At 40.3% G+C, this 18,276-nt stretch overlaps 1 protein-coding gene across 2 annotated transcripts in view; it reads left to right on the top strand.

Annotated features, from left to right (window-relative positions):
• fam184a (family with sequence similarity 184 member A) overlaps positions 1-18,276 on the top strand; it is a 296,890-nt gene that overhangs the window by 120,442 nt on the left and 158,172 nt on the right. For both annotated transcript variants that reach the window (XM_034699996.1, XM_034699997.1), the window contains exons 4-6: positions 3,788-4,027; positions 4,231-4,314; positions 5,919-6,170. In XM_034699996.1, the coding sequence (XP_034555887.1) occupies positions 3,788-4,027; positions 4,231-4,314; positions 5,919-6,170 (576 nt within the window). The remainder of the gene's footprint in view (positions 1-3,787; positions 4,028-4,230; positions 4,315-5,918; positions 6,171-18,276) is intronic.

Here is an 18,276-nt window from a genome sequence, read left to right as displayed (position 1 = left end):
TTTAGGATCCAAAAGTTGAACTGCACAGGTTTTCTGAAGTCATTTTCAGACGCATAAAGTACCCCGCCTCGAAAAACGCATGTAACACCTGCAACATTAGCAGCATTGAGTTTGTTGATCACTCTTTATGAGATGCCGATAAGGACACGACCTCCAAGTTAACCGACTTGAAAGTGACTGAGAAACAGAGTGTGGTGTAATTGAACGCAGCCTAGCTTGTCTTCTTGTTGTGCGTGTCAGAAGAGCAGCAGTTAGTTATGGCATCATTAACCTCTACTTTGTTATTTAACATGCTACGTATACACACACTGAATATGAATCAGCCCCTCTCTGTGACCTTTCCCAGATGTGTGTGTGTGTGTGTGTGTGTGTGTGTGTGTGTGTGTGTGACCAGAATACAGTGAGCACTGCTACAGATCAATACAACAGTTGACAGATGCAGAGATGGATGACATTTATAGATCTGTGTACAGAGAGGCGAAGATGTGCAGCTCCTGCTTTGCAGAATTTATTTAAAAACGTCTGGACGGATGATTTTGAGTGACACTGGAGAGAAAGTACACCACGCAGCCGCTCCGGAGCACACGCAGAAGGTGTGTTTGCACTCCTGTCGTTATGACGGTTCAGCACCGGTGATGGATGTCGCTGGTCTTGATGTGGGCACCGAAGCTGTCAATCACACCTTCACCTGACAGACATCCACATCCACAGAGACCAGCAGCTCCCCCTGACCTCAGCTACAGTCTGAGACTGAATCCAGTATTCAGGAGCGCTGTGAGCTAGTGTTCAGGTGCAAATTGCATCCAGTGGTTAGTGTGGGTCGCTAATTGTGTAATTATCTGCCAGCTCAGTAAATGAAATGCTAATTTTAGTCTGTGCAGCCAAATTAGATGAAAGGAGGTGAATCTGTGTATGAAAATCTGGACCTAAGGGATTTCTGCAGTTTGTGAAAGAATAGAAACGTCTGGACTGGTATTGAGAAGTTTTAAAGGAGGTAAGGGAAACATGCAGACGATCCCCCCCAGCATAAATCTCTTTTAAAAACACATTTTTATTTACCTGCTTTTACAGGAGATGTCACCTGAGCATTTTTTACTCAGGACGTTTTTAGTCTTTTTTTCAGGCAGGATTTTATAATTTTATAATTTTATATTTTTCTAACTCTCTAATTGTATAATTTCGTATTTTTAGATTTTTTTTAAGAATTTTCAAATTTTAAATTTTTTTAATTCTTTAATTGTGTAATTTTATATTTTTATAATTGCATAATTTTATTTTTTTATAATGTTATTTTTTTTTTTATAATTTTATGTTTTTATAATTTTATAATTTATATTTCTATAATTGTATAATTTTATGTTTTATATATTTTTTTTTAATTGTGTAATTTTTCTCATTCTATAATTTTATGTTTTTATATTTTTATATATTTTTAATTCTATATCTGTATCATTTAATTTTTTTTTATATTTTTCTAATTGTATAATTTTATATATTTTTTTTCTAATTCTAGCCCTTGAGCTGTCTCTTCCTCAGTGTTTGTACCTATTGACTGTCTCCATGAGATCTGTCATCAAGTCAGCTGAAAACATCACTTGAATTGAATTAGTCTTCATCAGAGATCGATTACAGCAGCTGAGTCACATGAGGAGGAAGCTTCATGTTAATTACATGATGCATCAAAAAGTTAAAACCAACATGTCAGCATTAATGAATGATTTCAGGTAAACAATGACAGACTGTTTGGTCGCACTGAACTGGAGCGGTCCAAAGACACTTGGACCATTTAAAGAAACAGGGAGAGCTGCAGCAGGAGGAGCAGGAGGAGCAGCCAACACACGCTAACTAAAACAACATATAAGCGAATACTCTCAGGGGATCGTTAATATACCTGGATGTGACGTCCAGGTGGAGCCTATGTGTGTCAAACACTGGATCTTTATTGTCTTAGTAATATATCTCATATTGCAGACACCGGCCTGACAGCTTCCCTTCTGCAAACATGAGACCTCCCTTAGATGAAGAGGAATATGCTCTGTGTATGTTCTGCGTGTAGGGAGGGGACTGACGGTGTTAACACTCAGACCTGAACAAGTTTGATTTTTCTTTTCCACTTGTTCTTTCCAGAATTGTAGAATACAAACACTTAGGCCTGAGATTCTTTACCTTGAGAAGGCCTCCTGTACACTACATGTAAGAACCTCCTTTTTAAAGTTATATTTTTGGGACTTTTGCTTTTATTAGATAGGACAGCTGTAGAGAGACAGGAAATGTGGGGAGTAGAGAGCAGGGGAAGACGTGCAGGAAATAGTCACGGCCGGGAGGTTGAACCGGCGGGGCGCTTAGACTGTAGGCCACCAGCGCCCCAAGATCCTCCTTTTTAAAGGTGACATATCATGCAAAATGGACTTTTTAATGGTTCTCTACCTGAAATATGTGTCCCTGTCTACAAACCCCCCGAGAATGAAAAGAATCCATTCTGCCCCTGTTCTGATTTCTCCACCTTTCTGTAAATGTGTGCTGAAACGAGCCGTTTCAGACTTCCGTGTTTTTGTTACGTAACAACAATATCCGGTCTGTCACAGAGTCAGAGCTCGGAGCTTGTTCAGCCCATAGACTGTATAAAATAATACTGAATCCCTCCTCCGTTTTTCATTACCTGCACACATGTGTGCTAACAAGGAGCTTAGGAGGGAGGCATGCTAGTTGTAGGCTGTCTTAATAAACACAAAGGTCGGTTTTACGCCCCACGTCTGCAGATTTGAAGATCTAGTGGATGATTTTTATTTGTCATGGATAAGTGCTAGCGCTAGTTAGCATAGCTACATAGCTACATGTCATAGCTGTAGCTGTGTAGCAAGACACACGTCGACATACTGACAAATAAAACAACAAGAAACACTAAATCTGTGACCAATCCTTCAGAAAAGGTCCCGCTGCCTTTCTGGCAGAGGTCGGTTTTACTCCACACGTCTGCAGATTTGAAGATCTAGTGGATGATTTTTATTTGTCATGGATAAGTTCTAGCGCTAGTTAGCATAGCCACATAGCTACATGTTCGTAGCTGTAGCTGTAGCTGTGTACCAAGCACTGTTTTCCTTTGCTTTTCTATTGTATAATTTTATTTTCCTGTAAAGCACTTGGAGAATCTTTTAAAGCGCTTCATAAATAAAATGTATTATTATTATAATTATTATTATTATTATTATTATTATTATTATTATTATTATTATTATTAATAAAAGATAATATAATACTCTTTTGAATCAGCTCTCCTCAATCCAAATAACTCCATCACAAGGTTCCTTCTCTTTCTTAGCTGTGATGGTAGCTAGCTGAACAGTAGACATCACTTGATCTGAGGTTAGCGGTCCAGCTGATGGTCCAATTTGTGTGAATCTGCTGTTTGAGGTGAAACATCAGGATGCTATTTGTTGATGTAAAAGGTAGCTGTCTTATTCTTTGTGGTTAAAGAAGTGGTGTGCAGCCTGCAGAGCGATCTCAGTACAACAAATGTTGATGATGTGATGTTTTCTCTCTTCTGTTTGGATGCAGACGCACTGCTCTGATAGTGGCGTTCTGAGTTTGCTGGTTCTCAGGGCTGATTTAGAGCAGGCAGGTTTGCAGCCAGAAGGTCAGATTCCCCCGAGCGAGTCCATCACCAGCTGGCTGCTGCCTTTTTTTTTGAAAACCACTTTCCCCATGTGTGTGTGAGAAACCTACAAACCCATAAATCAATCCTCCCTTCACCTCGGCCTCTCATCCCTGTCTCCTCCTCCTCCGGCAGCACACGCAGCGGGTGGTGTCCATGTCCAGGGAGGTGGAGGAGATGCGGCGGTCCTTCGAGGAGAAGCTGCGCACGTTCAGCTCGGCCCAGAACCAGTTCGAGCAGGAGAAGAAGGTGGCCCTGGAGGAGCTGAAGGGCCAGCACAGGCAGGAGATCCAGGAGCTCCTCCGCAGTCACCAGAGTCAGAACGCAAACTACAGTAAAGACCAGGAGAAGCTGGGACAGCTGCATAAAGCCGAGGTAACAACAATCAGCAGCGGGCGGGCCGGATGAAGTGGGACAGCAGTGATTATGTTGTTATTAACCTTACATTAACTCCCATCACAGCAGGTCTTCTGTATTTACTCTGCGTACGGTGGAAACACTTCACACACATTTAAACACTCTCATCGCCTCACACATCCACAAATTGAACCCATTTGAGCTTCCCCTCTTCTTAACAGGTGGAGTCTCTGAGTGAGCGGGTGGAGGAGCTCAAACAGGACAAGAAGAGGCTGGTGGAGGAGTATGAAGCCAAACTCAGCAAGGTACAACACTGGAACTAAACACTGGAACTAAACACTGTAGCTTAAATTCAGTCTGTTTTAACTTTTAAAGACACAGAGATGATTTTACATGATTTTGTCTCATCACGCCTGGACTAGTGTATAACAGTCCTTTTACCTGCCCGCACAAACAGTCACTTGATCGTCTCCAAACACAACTCAGCTGCAACCAGAACCAGAAATCACAACCATATTACTCCTGTTTAAGCATCACACACTGGCTCCCTGGATGTTTTAGAATTGACTTTCAGATACTTTTAAAGCTCTCTGTGGAATTTCTCCCAAATACATAGCATGCATTTCATTGAGGTCCTTTTTCTGCTGAGTCAGTGATCTCTTTTAAATCCCTTTTTAAAACAAACTTTTTAAGGAAGCCTTTCCTGATTTTAGCTGAACTTTTTTTTTGTTTTACATGATTTTATCCATTTTTAGAATACATATATATATATTTGAAAAAAATGTTTGCTTAAAATTTATTTTAAAGGAAGTTTATGTATTTTAAAATGTGTTGAAAAGCCCTCTGTAAGTTAATTATTACTATTATTATTATTATTATTATTATTATTAGTAGTAGTAGTAGTAGTAGTAGTATTACTATTATTACATTATATTATATTATTATTATTGTTGTTGTTGTTGTTGTTGTTATTTCATTACTGTTATTTTAATTATTATTATATTATTATTATTATATGAATATATTATTATTAGTACAATATATTACACTATATTTTTATTATTATTATTATTTTATATTATTTATATTGTATTATATTATATTGTATCATATTTATTATTATTATTATTATTATTATTGTTGTTGTTGTTGTTATTTAATTACTGTTATTTTAATTATTATATTATTATTTTATTATATGAATATATTATTACTAGTACAATATATTATACTATATTTTTATTATTATTATTATTATTATTATTATTATTTTATATTATTTATATTATATTATATAATATTGTATCATATTTATTATTATTATTATTATTATTATTATTATTATTATTGTTGTTGTTATTTAATTACTGTTATTTTAATTATTATTATATTATTATTTTATTATATGAATATATGATTACTAGCACAATATATTATACTATATTTATTATTATTATTATTATTATTATTATTATGATTGTTATTATTATAAGTATTATTATTATTATTATTATTATTATTATTATTATTATTAATATTGTTATTATTTTTAAACTGAAGACATTCTGTTAGCATGGAAAACAGTACAGCTTATTTTTTTGTGACAGTTAAGTATTCTGGCTCTAGTGAATTAAATTCAGAATCAAGAAATCAGTGCTCACAGTTTTTACATTGTATCAACTTTTACTGAATAATTTTAGCATGAAAAGGTATTTCAAGGAGATAGATTTAAGGCTCTCCAACATGTTTCCTAAAGACAAAAGAGGAAAAAGCTGAAGTTGGTAGAGAGGTAAAACAGAACAGAGCGTCCCTGCTGCAGCCTTGTTGTTTTTGTTTTATACCTCCATTACCTTGTTGGGATTGAGGTGTTATTTCACCTTGATAGACGCTCCACTCTCTCCCTCCCCAGGCTCAGGCGTTTTACGAGCGCGAGCTGGAAGCCATGAAGAGAACTCAGCAGCTGACCGCAGACAACCTGTTAGCCTGGAAACGCACCGAGGCCGAGCTGCGGCGGGAGTTCCAGACTCAGGAGGCGGCGCTGCAGAAGACCCTCGGCAAACTGAGGACCGAGCTCGCCCGGGTGACGGACGAGGCTCGGGAAAACCGGGACAAGTCTCACAAGCTCCAGGCTTCGCTCACCAGCGCCGATAGAGACATCAAGGTCTGTTCAAACCTCCAAACATCTGACTCAAACATGTTTCAAACTCAAGCTTTATCAAGGTAATGAAGGCTCTTACAGGACAAGGGATGGTGAAACAGTGCCAGAACATCCTGAAATTTAAAGGGAGCGTATGATCTGCCATATTCTGATGCAGCTTTTATGAACAGTCTACAAAATGTGTCCTCAGTAAAAGATGATGAAATGGGGATGTAAAATAAAACGGGTAAAATAAAAGTGTTGAACACTATCTGTGAAATATCTGGTGAGGACACTCTGCAGATTTAATCAGAAAGAATGGATGTTCATGGAGCTGCGTCCATTTATGACATCCAGACATTAACCTTTGACCCTTTATTAACCAGAGAGGCTCGAACACTCTGCAGACATGTGACTCAGGAAACCTGAGACATGGCCAAGATTCAAGATTTAAGAGCATTTGTCACTGGCTGGACGCTCTAAAGATCATGTAAGGGGTTTTAGCTGGTGACTGCAATTAATATTAGTGCGTCTATGTGACCTACAAATGCAAACAAGACCATCAGGGACCAGATAGATAATGTCCACAGAGCTGATTTTAATGATTGAACTACGGCTGCAGGGTCGAGGATGATTAACGGCACGCTCCTGTGGTAAAGATTCACAGGTAGGGATGTGTTTGACGTTTAAAAGACAGCAGGAGGAGATTTTAGCCAGAAAACACTATGTAAACATGCACAGATGAGATCAGGGAAGATATTTGAGTACCTACTTTGTCCACAGGGGGCGCCAGAATCAACACGAACTGAAAGTTCCTCACTGGAGCTTTAAATTTAGAGTCATTTCCTGCATTTTATCCAGTCATACATCGCTCCTTTCTATTTCAGTTAATTAATTTAATAGACAAACTAAACACAATTTGGTTCAATCAATCAATCTTTATTTGTATATCGTCAAATCACAACAAACGTTATCTAAAGACGCTTTTACAAACATTTTGATTTTAGAGTTTGACTCATTTCCCATCTGTTAACATGGAGGAGGCGGGCTTTATAAGCTGTAATGCAACCCTGTTGAAAAGGGGAGCTCAGGGTGTTTTGGCTTCACTTTAGGGCACTATCATGTGTTCTGAAGTGAAGACACATTGATGCAAATGGAGAGCAAAAACAGGCCTCCTTTATGCTCTCCACTTCCATCAATGAGACTGGACCGCCCATGAAAGTGTCACAAGGTCACTGTTTTTCCTTCCTTTGACCTCTTTTGGAAGGTACTGACCTCCTGCAGACTTGGAACGCATCACAAAACCCCTGCTGTCTAACCATCAATCAATCAATCAACCAATCTTAATTTATACAGCACCAAATCACAACAAACCTTATCTGAAGACTCTTTCCAAACAGAGCAGGTCTAGACCGTACTCTATGTTCTATTATTAACAAAGACCCAACATCAAGACAGGATAAGATCCAGTCCCATCTTACATACAGGACTCAGTCTGATCTCATCTTAATCCATCATGAGCAGAGCACTTTGCAGCATTTAGCAAGTTACAGTGGCAAGGACAAACTTCCTTTAACAGGCAGAAACCTCCAGCAGGACCAGACTCATGTTAGACACACATCTGCTGAGACCGTGTTGGAGAGAGGGATAGAGGGAGATGAAGAGAGAGAGATGATAGTGATGAGATGGATAGTAGTAGTTGTAGCAGCTGGAGTCTGGAACGTCCACAGGGTTTCTGTTCCTGTTGTGCACATGTCCAAATACCTGAATCATCAGATAGAAATTCCCCTTACCAGCTTCTCTCTCTTCCTTTGATTAAAAGTTGGAGTCATGCAAAGAAATGTAGGAATGCATAAAGAAAAGGCGACAAAGAGAAAAGCTGCAAAGAACAAAACACAAATTTAAACAATGCCCAGTACAGGGGCGCTGGATTAGCTCAGCAATTAAATTGCATGCCTCATGTCCAGAGGCTTTAGTACTCAAAGCGGTCGGCCTCGGTCATTCCCCCACTCTCTCTTTTCACTGCCTCCTCCTCTATCCACCGCCCTAGTCTCTGAATAAAACCATAAAATGCCCCAAAAATGTAAGTAATTAAATGCAGACTTTAAAATATGAAATGAATAGGCTTGCCATGTTTGATAGACAAGAAACAGAACAGGGAATGATGTTTAAAGGATGACCCACATTTCAGGAATAGAACCAAATCATGATCAAATTATCATTTTCATGTGAATTTGTGAGCTGTACGGCAGCTATGACTAATGTTGTAATTATTTAAACACAAAAATGTAACTAACCAACTCATCCTAAGGAGAAAAAACACTCAATTTTCAGAACCTAACACAGTTTATCTAAAATGACTAAACAGGGGATCTCAGAGTCTGCGGGTAAACTGTCAAATTGATTTGGCGAGTGTGGCTATCAATAGAAGAGCTAGCACCACCAGCCTTTGGGCCTCCTTGCAGGTTAACGCCAACATGCCTGTGCTGGTTACACATTGCTCCTGTTGAGTGGTTATAAGCCAGTTTACCCACTTTATCTCCACTACATAGATCAACCTCCTCTGTGCTTGTTTACATCCGGGTGGTAAAGCATTAAAGGTGACATATCACGCTTTTTTCATCAACATATATTGGTCTAAGAGGTCCCCAAAACATGTCTTTAAAGTTTATGCTCAAAAAAACACTTTGAAATCAGATTTTGGTCTGCCTGAAAACCCCTCTTCTTCAGTCCTCCTCAGAACACTCTGTTTTCTCTCTGACCACGCCCCCTCAGGAAGTGGATGTGCCCTCGGCTCTCCAGCACGTTGATCTAATGTTTACATGTTGGCTGAATATACACGGCTGCTCAGAGATCACGTTACTTCAACCCTCTGAATCTGATCCAGAATCTGATCCTGACGGAGAGGCGCCTGTAGCAGGACCTTTCTGAAGGATTGGTCACAGATTTAGTGTTTCTTGTTGTTTTATTTATCAGTATGTCGACGTGTGTCTTGGTACACAGCTACGAACATGTAGCTATGTGGCTATGCTAACTAGCGCTAGCACTTATCCATGATAAATAAAAATCATCCACTAGATCTTCAAATCTGCAGACGTGGGGAGTAAAACCGACCTCTACAGCAGGACCTTTCTGAAGGATTGGTCACAGATTTAGTGTTTCTTGTTGTTTTATTTGTCAGTATGTCGATGTGTGTCTTGATACACAGCTACAGCTACAGCTATGCACATGTAGCTATGTGGCTATGCTAATTAGCGCTAGCATTTATCCATGAAAACTAAAAATCATCCACTAGATCTTCAAATCTGCAGACGTGGGGAGTAAAACCGACCTTTGTGTTTATTAAGACAGCCTACAACTAGCATGCCTCCCTCCTAAGCTCCTTGTTAGCACACATGTGTGCAGGGAATGAAAAACGGAGGAGGGATTCAGTATTATTTTATACAGTCTATGGACTGAACAAACTCCGAGCTATGACTCCGTGACAGACCGGATATTGTTGTTACGTAACAAAAACACGGAAGTCTGAAACGGCTCGTTTGACACACATTTACAGAAAGGTGGAGAAATCAGAACAGGGGCAGAATGGATTTTTTTCATTCTCGGGGGGTTTGTAGACAGGGACACATATTTCAGGTAGAGAACCATTAAAAAGTCAATTTTGCATGATATGTCACCTTTAAAGCATTGAGGCAGTAGCCATTAACCAGAGCTACAGCCCCAGCTAGTGGTGGGTGGCTGCACCACAGGTTAAGGCTGGCACACATTACAGGATTCTTCAAACCTTCACACATTTAGAGACCACACACTTGATGATAACAAAAGACAGATCGCACAAGATCTTAGAGTATCAGGTCCTTCACGCTCAATATTCCAAATCTCGCGTAGCATAACGTGACTTCGGTGTAACCAAACATGGCAGGCGGAATTTCGGTCCAACTCTTCTCTTTGTCCGTCCTATTGTCGTAGGTTTTGGACGAACTGTTATATAAACATTCATGCTGTTGCCACAAATCAGCCAGTTGGTGTTCGGTTTCGGAGGTCCAAGAGACTTTTTGTTTTCACCGGCGCCATGTTTTTGTTTGTTTTTTTACTTCCTCTTCCGTCAGTCAGCTGAGTCAGCTCGCCTCTTGATTGGCCTTTTGCTCCGGTACATGTGACATTACACACTGTGCATGCTCGGCTCCTCTTGGAGCATCCCACACACTACAGGATTTCTAGTCGCAAATATTAAACAGTCCCTCCATGATTTTAGCGGGATTTTTTTGTGATTGTTGCGTCCCCAAAAATCCTGAATTTGCGACAGCTTTTTGAAAAAATTGCGGTGAAAGTTGCGATTTTTTTTTTTTTGCTTTTTTCCTCCAATATAATCTCAGGGGCAAGTAAATACGCTAAATTACAGTTGTTTTTAGAAAAAATTCTTGATGTGGCCACTGACTGTATTTTGATTCTCTTGATTCACAGAAAAATGCCATGAAAGGACTGTATTGCACATTTACGACGGTCCCTGAATGCACCTCACAGCGACTGAGGCACTTGACAGACAGTCAGTTCACGGCACTCTGAAATGAATCTGCATCTCTGATGACGAGGAGTTGATCAAAACTCACTAAATGTGTCTGATGTTTCACCAAACTGGAATAAATCAAGCTGTAGACATGGAGCTTTTTACAGTAATGGCTGCAACAACGCCAAACGTCAAATATTAAACAGACGTCCCCCGGTTGTGTCTTTGTCACTAACGCACACCGGGGGGTAAAAATCATCAATGAAGATGAGACAGATGCATGGAGGTGAGGAGAGCTGGTTCATAAAGCACACCTGTTGCAGGTAGAGACCAAGCTAACACTGAGCCCCTCAATCTATAAATAACAACGTTGCCATTGTCACTTGTCCTGCCTGCTGTCCTCTCTCTTCACCCGTTCTCCGTGCGTGTTTTGAAAAGTGCCGATCAAGTGAGGACTTATGTTTATGTTCCAAGGAAGTCAAATTGATGACAAAGCCGATGACGTGCAGGGGCTGAGGTTAAGGTAATTGGTCAAATTTGCGGGAAAGTTACGGTGATTGTATAAAATTGCAAGGCCGCGAAAAAATCGCGCTGATTGGTTGAATTTGCGTTGATAGTTGCGATCGCAAAATCGCAACTTCCTGGAGGGACTGTAACATGTTCATTATTTACGACCTTTCCTTCTGAGGCCTTCTGAGGCCTTCCGTTCGGCTCCGATCGGCCACCCCACACCACAGGAAAATCAGACATGATGTCATTTGCAAACATCAGACAGTCGGGCCTTTACTGGCTTTGATCGTAAGGGGGAGATCGGGACAAAAACCAGCCTGATTATCCTGTAGTGTGCACCCACCTTTAGCCACAACATATGACCGGCATGTCAGGCCTTCATTAATCAAAGTATTAATTAGTATAACGCAGCGAGATTGACGACATTTCATTGTTTAGTCAACTAATTGCACACATCCCTCGTCACAACCCACTCGCCAATTCAATCATAATCAGGACGCATTTGTCCCAAACCTCCAACTGTTTGACGGCACTTAGCCCTCTTTTGGTTAAATTTCATCAGCCGTTTAAGCGTGGCACCACATCCCCGCACCCCGCCGCTCTGGCAGCAGCTAATTTGTGCATTTTGTCTCGAGCAGAAATAGCAATTTCCCATGAAGATGTTGTTTTTTTTTATGAAATTCCGCTGTAAGAGTTCTGTAAGGTCTCTGGAGCAGACTCTTATCACCACCATTAAAAATAGAGCTGACAGTGAGCTCCAGGGGAACAGTTTAACTAGGTCTGTGTTGTTGTGAAGATATCCTCTGAAGTTTGTGTGAAGTTATCCCTGATTGCACAGAAGACAGAGAGGGGTCCACTCCCTTCTTCTGTGTTACTATCAAGGTCAGCAGTGGCTGCTGCGCCTGGAGTTAATAATTTCATTAGCCATAAGAGCAATTAACTGTAACCCAGATAGAGACGACAACAGAGGGCCGCACAACAGCTCCGTTTGACGGCTTCACTGTGTTTTATTACTGAAACATCAGATATCACCGGGCAGAAATCACTCAAACCTGTTTAAAGTCTTTCACACGGAGCATATCTGATGTCTGTAATATCATAATAATCTCTTAATAACAGCCTAAGCCTGTGAGCATATCCCTTAATCCCTGAACTTCTGCTGTGAGTTCACTTTTCAGACACAATAGATTTTAATTTAGCGTGTTCTCAGTCACAACAGCGGTTTCAGTCATTTGTTGAATCCTCTGACATTACTTTGTTTCCATAAGGTTATTCTCTTCGAACAGAGAGACATTTTCCTACATTTCCTCAGTCTGTAAAATTAAAAAGTTTGCAGCGAATCAAAGCGTTGAATAGTCTCCGGAGGCGTAATTACTGTACCAGCACAGAGGATAAAAAAGTAGAATCAAATATCGGCTCAACACCAGTCAGCGGGGTCGTAGCTGGTGTCAGGATGCTGCAGCTTCTTGCTTCAGTGTTCTCTGTCGTCCTAATTTAGCTTATGATTAAGTAGCTGAATCTCCAGAGAAATGCAAGCAAACGATCGCTCAGAGGAACCCAGACAGACGTAATTAATGGTTGACTCTTCTCAAGCTTCTGTAGGAAAGTGCTCGCAGAAAATTACAAATGATACCCCGAGTGAAAAACCCCTTCTCTGTATGGCTGTGTTATATCACTGCTGTCACTGGGTTTGGACTGGATCCTTCACTCTCAGGTAAAGACCATCTGGAGCGGTTTATGGAAGCTCTTAGTGGAATAAAACAGTGAATTATCTTAAAGGTGACATATCACGCTTTTTTCATCAACATATATTGGTCTAAGAGGTCCCCAAAACATGTCTTTAAAGTTTATGCTCAAAAAAACACTTGGAAATCAGATTTTGGCATGCCTGAAAAGTCATTTTCTTCAGTCCTCCTCAGAACACTCTGTTTTCTCTCTGACCACGCCCCCTCAGGAAGTGGATGTGCCCCGGCTCTCCAGCACGTTGATCTAATGTTTACATGTTGGCTGAATATACACGGCTGCTAGCAGACCACGCTACTTCAACCCTCTGAATCTGATCCTGACGGAGAGGCGCCTGTAGCAGGACCTTTCTGAAGGATTGGTCACAGATTTAGTGTTTCTTGTTGTTTTATTTATCAGTATGTAGACGTGTGTCTTGGTACACAGCTACGAACATGTAGCTATGTGGCTATGCTAACTAGCGCTAGCACATATCCATGATAAATAAAAATCATCCACTAGATCTTCAAATCTGCAGACGTGGGGAGTAAAACCGACCTCTGCCAGAAAGGCAGCAGGACCTTTTATGAAGGATTGGTCACAGATTCTGTGTTTCTTGTTGTTTTATTTGTCAGTATGTCGACGTGTGTCTTGGTACACAGCTACAGCTAGGACATGTAGCTATGTAGCTATGCTAACTAGCGCTAGCACATATCCATGATAAATAAAAATCATACACTAGATCTTCAAATCTGCAGACGTGGGGAGTAAAACCGACCTTTGTGTTTATTAAGACAGTCTACAACTAGCATGCCTCCATCCTAAGCTCCTTGTTAGCACACATGTGTGCAGGTAATGAAAAACGGAGGAGGGATTCAGTATTATTTTATACAGTCTATGGGCTGAACAAGCTCCGAGCTCTGACTCCGTGACAGACCGGATATTGTTGTTACGTAACAAAAACACGGAAGTCTGAAACGGCTCGTTTCACACACATTTACAAAAAGGTGGAGAAATCAGAACAGGGGCAGAATGGATTTTTTTCATTCTCGGGGGGTTTGTAGACAGGGACACATATTTCAGGTAGAGAACCATTAAAAAGTCAATTTTGCATGATATGTCACCTTTAAAAGATGAGTATTCAGAGTAGTAATGGAAACAGAACAAAGCCAGATTAGCCTTCTTACAAATATAGAACAATTTAGGATTTAACAAATATTCCCAATGCACCAAAAATCCCCTGGAATATCTTATTCCAAAACTCACTGGTCCTCAGATATTCTAGAGTTTGTAAAACTTACATCAAACTTCACCTTCTTACAAGTTTGAACCTCAACTAGTGATTTCAAGGAAGTAAAACCTTTAACAAATGTCCTAACTTGCCAAAAGAGTCTTTAGTGTACCGGGATGTTCTTACTTCACAAAGGGATCCTCACTTTCATAAATTGTCCTCCCATTCCAGAGAGGTCCTTTCCAAAATGGTAAGAAATATCAAAAGTTTCTCACTTTACAAAGAGATGGTCTCTTTCTACAATTATTTCAGGGTTTCCTTTGTGGTATTTTTTGTTTCATGATGCTCCAAATGTAGGCAGGCTAGCTTAGCACATGGACTCTTCTACTACTGAGCCATGCTGTTGTAATACGTGCAGAATGTGATTTGGCTGAAATATGTAAGGTCTCCCTGAAAAAGGCATCATCTGGAAACCAGCATTAATGGAGCCTTCTCAGATGTGTGGCCATGGACTCTTGTGATCCCCATACCATCAGGGATGCTGGCTCTTGCACTGGATGGTCCCTCTCCTCATTAGAGCAGGGAATCCAGCGTCCATGATTTCCAAGAAGAATGTCAAATTTTGATTTGTCAGACCACAGGACAGTTTTCCACTTCCCCTCAGTCCATCTTAAACGGGCTCAGGTTCAGAGAAGTCTCTAATGCTTCTGTATCCTGTTTATAAATGGTTTCCTCATTGCATAGTGCAGTTATAGCCTGCAATGGTGGATGCAGCAACAGACAGTGGTGTTTTTGGAGGTAGTTTTGAGCCCATGCAGTGATCTCCACTACAGAGTCACATCTGTTTTTAATGCAGTGCTGCCTGAGGGCCCTGAAGATCATGTCGTCCAGTATTAGATATTGGCCTTGCCTTTTTGTACAGAGATTTCTCCAGAGTCTCTGAATATCTTAATGATATTATGAACTGTGGACTATAAAATCCCCAAATTTGCACCATTTGATATGTTCTCTTTGCACTTTTTTTCCATCAAATATAGACTTTCAATGATTTGCAAACCATCAAAGTCCCAACTTTTGTGGAAATTGTTCCAGAAATGTCCTCACCTTCCAAAGAACCTTCATTATTCAAGAGGTCCTCACAAATGCAACAAATGGTCCTTGTTGAAAAATGGGCCTCACTGTCCTAAGTGCTCTCCACTTCCTGAAATGGTTCTTAACATCCAAACAAGTCCTTACTTTCTGAAGAGGCCCCCCCACTTGTGCAAATTGGTCTCACTCTCCAAAGACGGCCTCACTTTCAGAGTAGCTCACTTACATAAAAGGTCCTTAGTTAAGAACCGTAATTAACAAAGAGATCATTACTACATGAGAGGGACTGACATCTCCAAAGGTTCACTAACTTTCCAGAGAGCTCCTCAATTTCAGAAGAGATTCTTGCTTTCATAACCGGTCCTCACTTTCAATTACTTTTCTCAATTTCAAAAAAGGGACTTAGTCTCTAAAATAATCTACACTTGCCAAAGTTACCCCACCAACCAAAATAATCCAGGTCCTTTCTCTCAAAGATGGTCCTCCCTTTCCAAAACGGTCCTTTTAAAGGTGACATATCACGCTTTTTTCATCAATATATATTGGTCTAAGAGGTCCCCAAAACATGTCTTTAAAGTTTATGCTCAAAAAAACACTTTGAAATCAGATTTTGGCCTGCCTGAAAAGCCCTCTTCTTCAGCCCTCCTCAGAACACTCTGTTTTCTCTCTGACCACGCCCCCTCAGGAAGTGGATGTGGCTCTCGGCTCTCCAGCACGTTGATCTAATGTTTACATGTTTGCTGAATATACACGGCTGCTCAGAGATCACGTTACTTCAACCCTCTGAATCTGATCCAGAATCTGATCCTGACGGAGAGGCGCCTGTAGCAGGACCTTTCTGAACCATTGGTCACAGATTTAGTGTTTCTTGTTGTTTTATTTATCAGTATGTAGACGTGTGTCTTGGTACACAGCTACGAACATGTAGCTATGTGGCTATGCTAACTAGCGCTAGCACTTGTAGCTTTTTATTTACAGTCTTTGGTATGCAGACGTATGTCTTGGTACACAGCTACAGCTACAGCTACAGCTACGACATGTAGCTATGTGGCTATGCTAACTAGCGCTAGAACTTTTCCATGGAAAATAAAAATCATCCACAAGATCTTCAAATCTGCAGACGTGGGGAGTAAACCCGACCTTAGTGTTTATTAAGACAGCCTACAACTTGCATGCCTCCCTCCTAAGCTCCTTGTTAGCACACATGTGTGCAGGGAATGAAAAACAGAGGAGGGGTTGAGTTGTATTTTATACAGTCTATGGGCTGAACAAGCTCCGAGCTCTGACTCCGTGACAGACCGGATATTGTTGTGACGTAACAAAAACACGGAAGTCTGAAACGGCTCGTTTCACACACATTTACAGAAAGGTGGAGAAATCAAAACAGGGGCAGAATGGATTCTTCTCATTCTTGGGGGGTTTGTAGACATGCCAGGGAAACATATTTCAGGTAGAGAACCATTAAAAAGTCCATTTTGCATGATATGTCACCTTTAAGAGATGTTCCTAGCCCACTATTTGAGGTTTAGATTAAAGTGTTCCTCTCAAAATGTTCCTCACTTGCCAAGATGGTCCAAAATAATCCCCACTAACCATTATAGTCTACATTGCTTGACAAGGTTGTTAGTTTTGAAAATGTTCCCCTCTTTCTAAACGTTCCTGACTCTCCACACGACCCTTACTCTACAAAAGTGTCCTGAGTTTCCTAAGAGGTCCTCACTTCCCCAAAAGGGCCCACACTTTTTTAAATGGTCATCCCTTTCCTAAGTGTTCCTAAACAAGGTCCCAAATTTCCAACAAGGTACCAAATGTTTTAACTGGTCCTTGCCTTCCAATCAGATCTTCAATATCCAAAGACTTCTTCATCTCTGCATCCATCCTCACTTCCCTCAAAGGTCTTCACTCTCTTTAAAGAGGTCTTCAATTTTCATAAATGTCCTCAATTTTCAAACTTCCCAAAATGTGACAGACTTTCAAAGTTGCCTTCACTCTGTCACCCACTTCCTGTGCCTTACCTGATTGACTTTCCCTTAATTGAAGTCTTCATCCTGTGCAGTGAAGTTTAAAGAAGTGATAAAAAGTAATAATCATTTAGTTCTCAACAAAAACAAAGCGCACACACACAAACACTCTATTTATGAGTTTCTGAACTTAACACAGAGATCACAAAAAGCTGCTTCCTGCTGTGGGCTCATCAAGAAAATCAGCATGCACACAAACACCGTACAACACACACACACACACTTCACGTCTAAGTTGTGTGTGACTCCTCAGTGGTTATTATCATACTGAAGTTTCTTTGTCTTAGCTGCAGCAGCAGTAATTAAGTTTGAGGCAGGCTGTTTGATGGGATTGAAAGATGTGAAATTGCCTCTCATGAATTCTTACACAGTGCTAAATCACACCGTGACTCTACTGTGTGTGCGTGTGTGTGTGAGAGAGTGTGTGTGTGTGTGCTTGTAAAACTCCTCCCTGAAGTCTAGTTCTTCTTAATTGAGCAGCACCTACATGCTTGTTCCTCAGTATTAGTAATACGCCACCAATATGCTTCTCTCTGTCAGCTTGATGAACTAGTTATGGTGGAATTAAATGACTAAAAACTCATTATTGGCTTCATATTATTCAGATACAACGTATGCTAATTTTTATCATAAGTATTAACTTGTAGCAATTATTTTTCATTGAAGCCAAATAAAGCCCTGTGCCTTTTTAAAATTAGATTAACCCCTGTCGGTGCAACAACTCTGAATTCAGCGTCTTATTTGATGAAAGTTGACGTGGCTGCTCTGTTTGAATACATAATGCTGTGTTAGATGTCTTAAAGTATTTCATTGAAGTGAAGAAGTGAAGCTCATATGGGGAATCTGTGACTCAGAAGTCTCATATGAAAAACTCACTTTAGATTAAAGTTACAGTGTAGGAACATTAACTTCAAATGTAGACAAGCCGGTTTTCTAAATCCAAATATGTCATTAAATATAAACATAAAGACTTCATACACTATATTACCAAAAGTGTTCGCTCACCCATCCAAATGATCAGAATCAGGTGTCCTAATCACTTGGCCTGGC

The sequence above is a fragment of the Notolabrus celidotus genome, chromosome 13, assembly GCF_009762535.1.
Source record: "Notolabrus celidotus isolate fNotCel1 chromosome 13, fNotCel1.pri, whole genome shotgun sequence".
Taxonomy (NCBI): Eukaryota; Metazoa; Chordata; class Actinopteri; order Labriformes; family Labridae; genus Notolabrus; species Notolabrus celidotus.
Note: the sequence above shows the minus strand (reverse complement) of the source record. Positions and strands in the feature narration are given on the sequence as shown.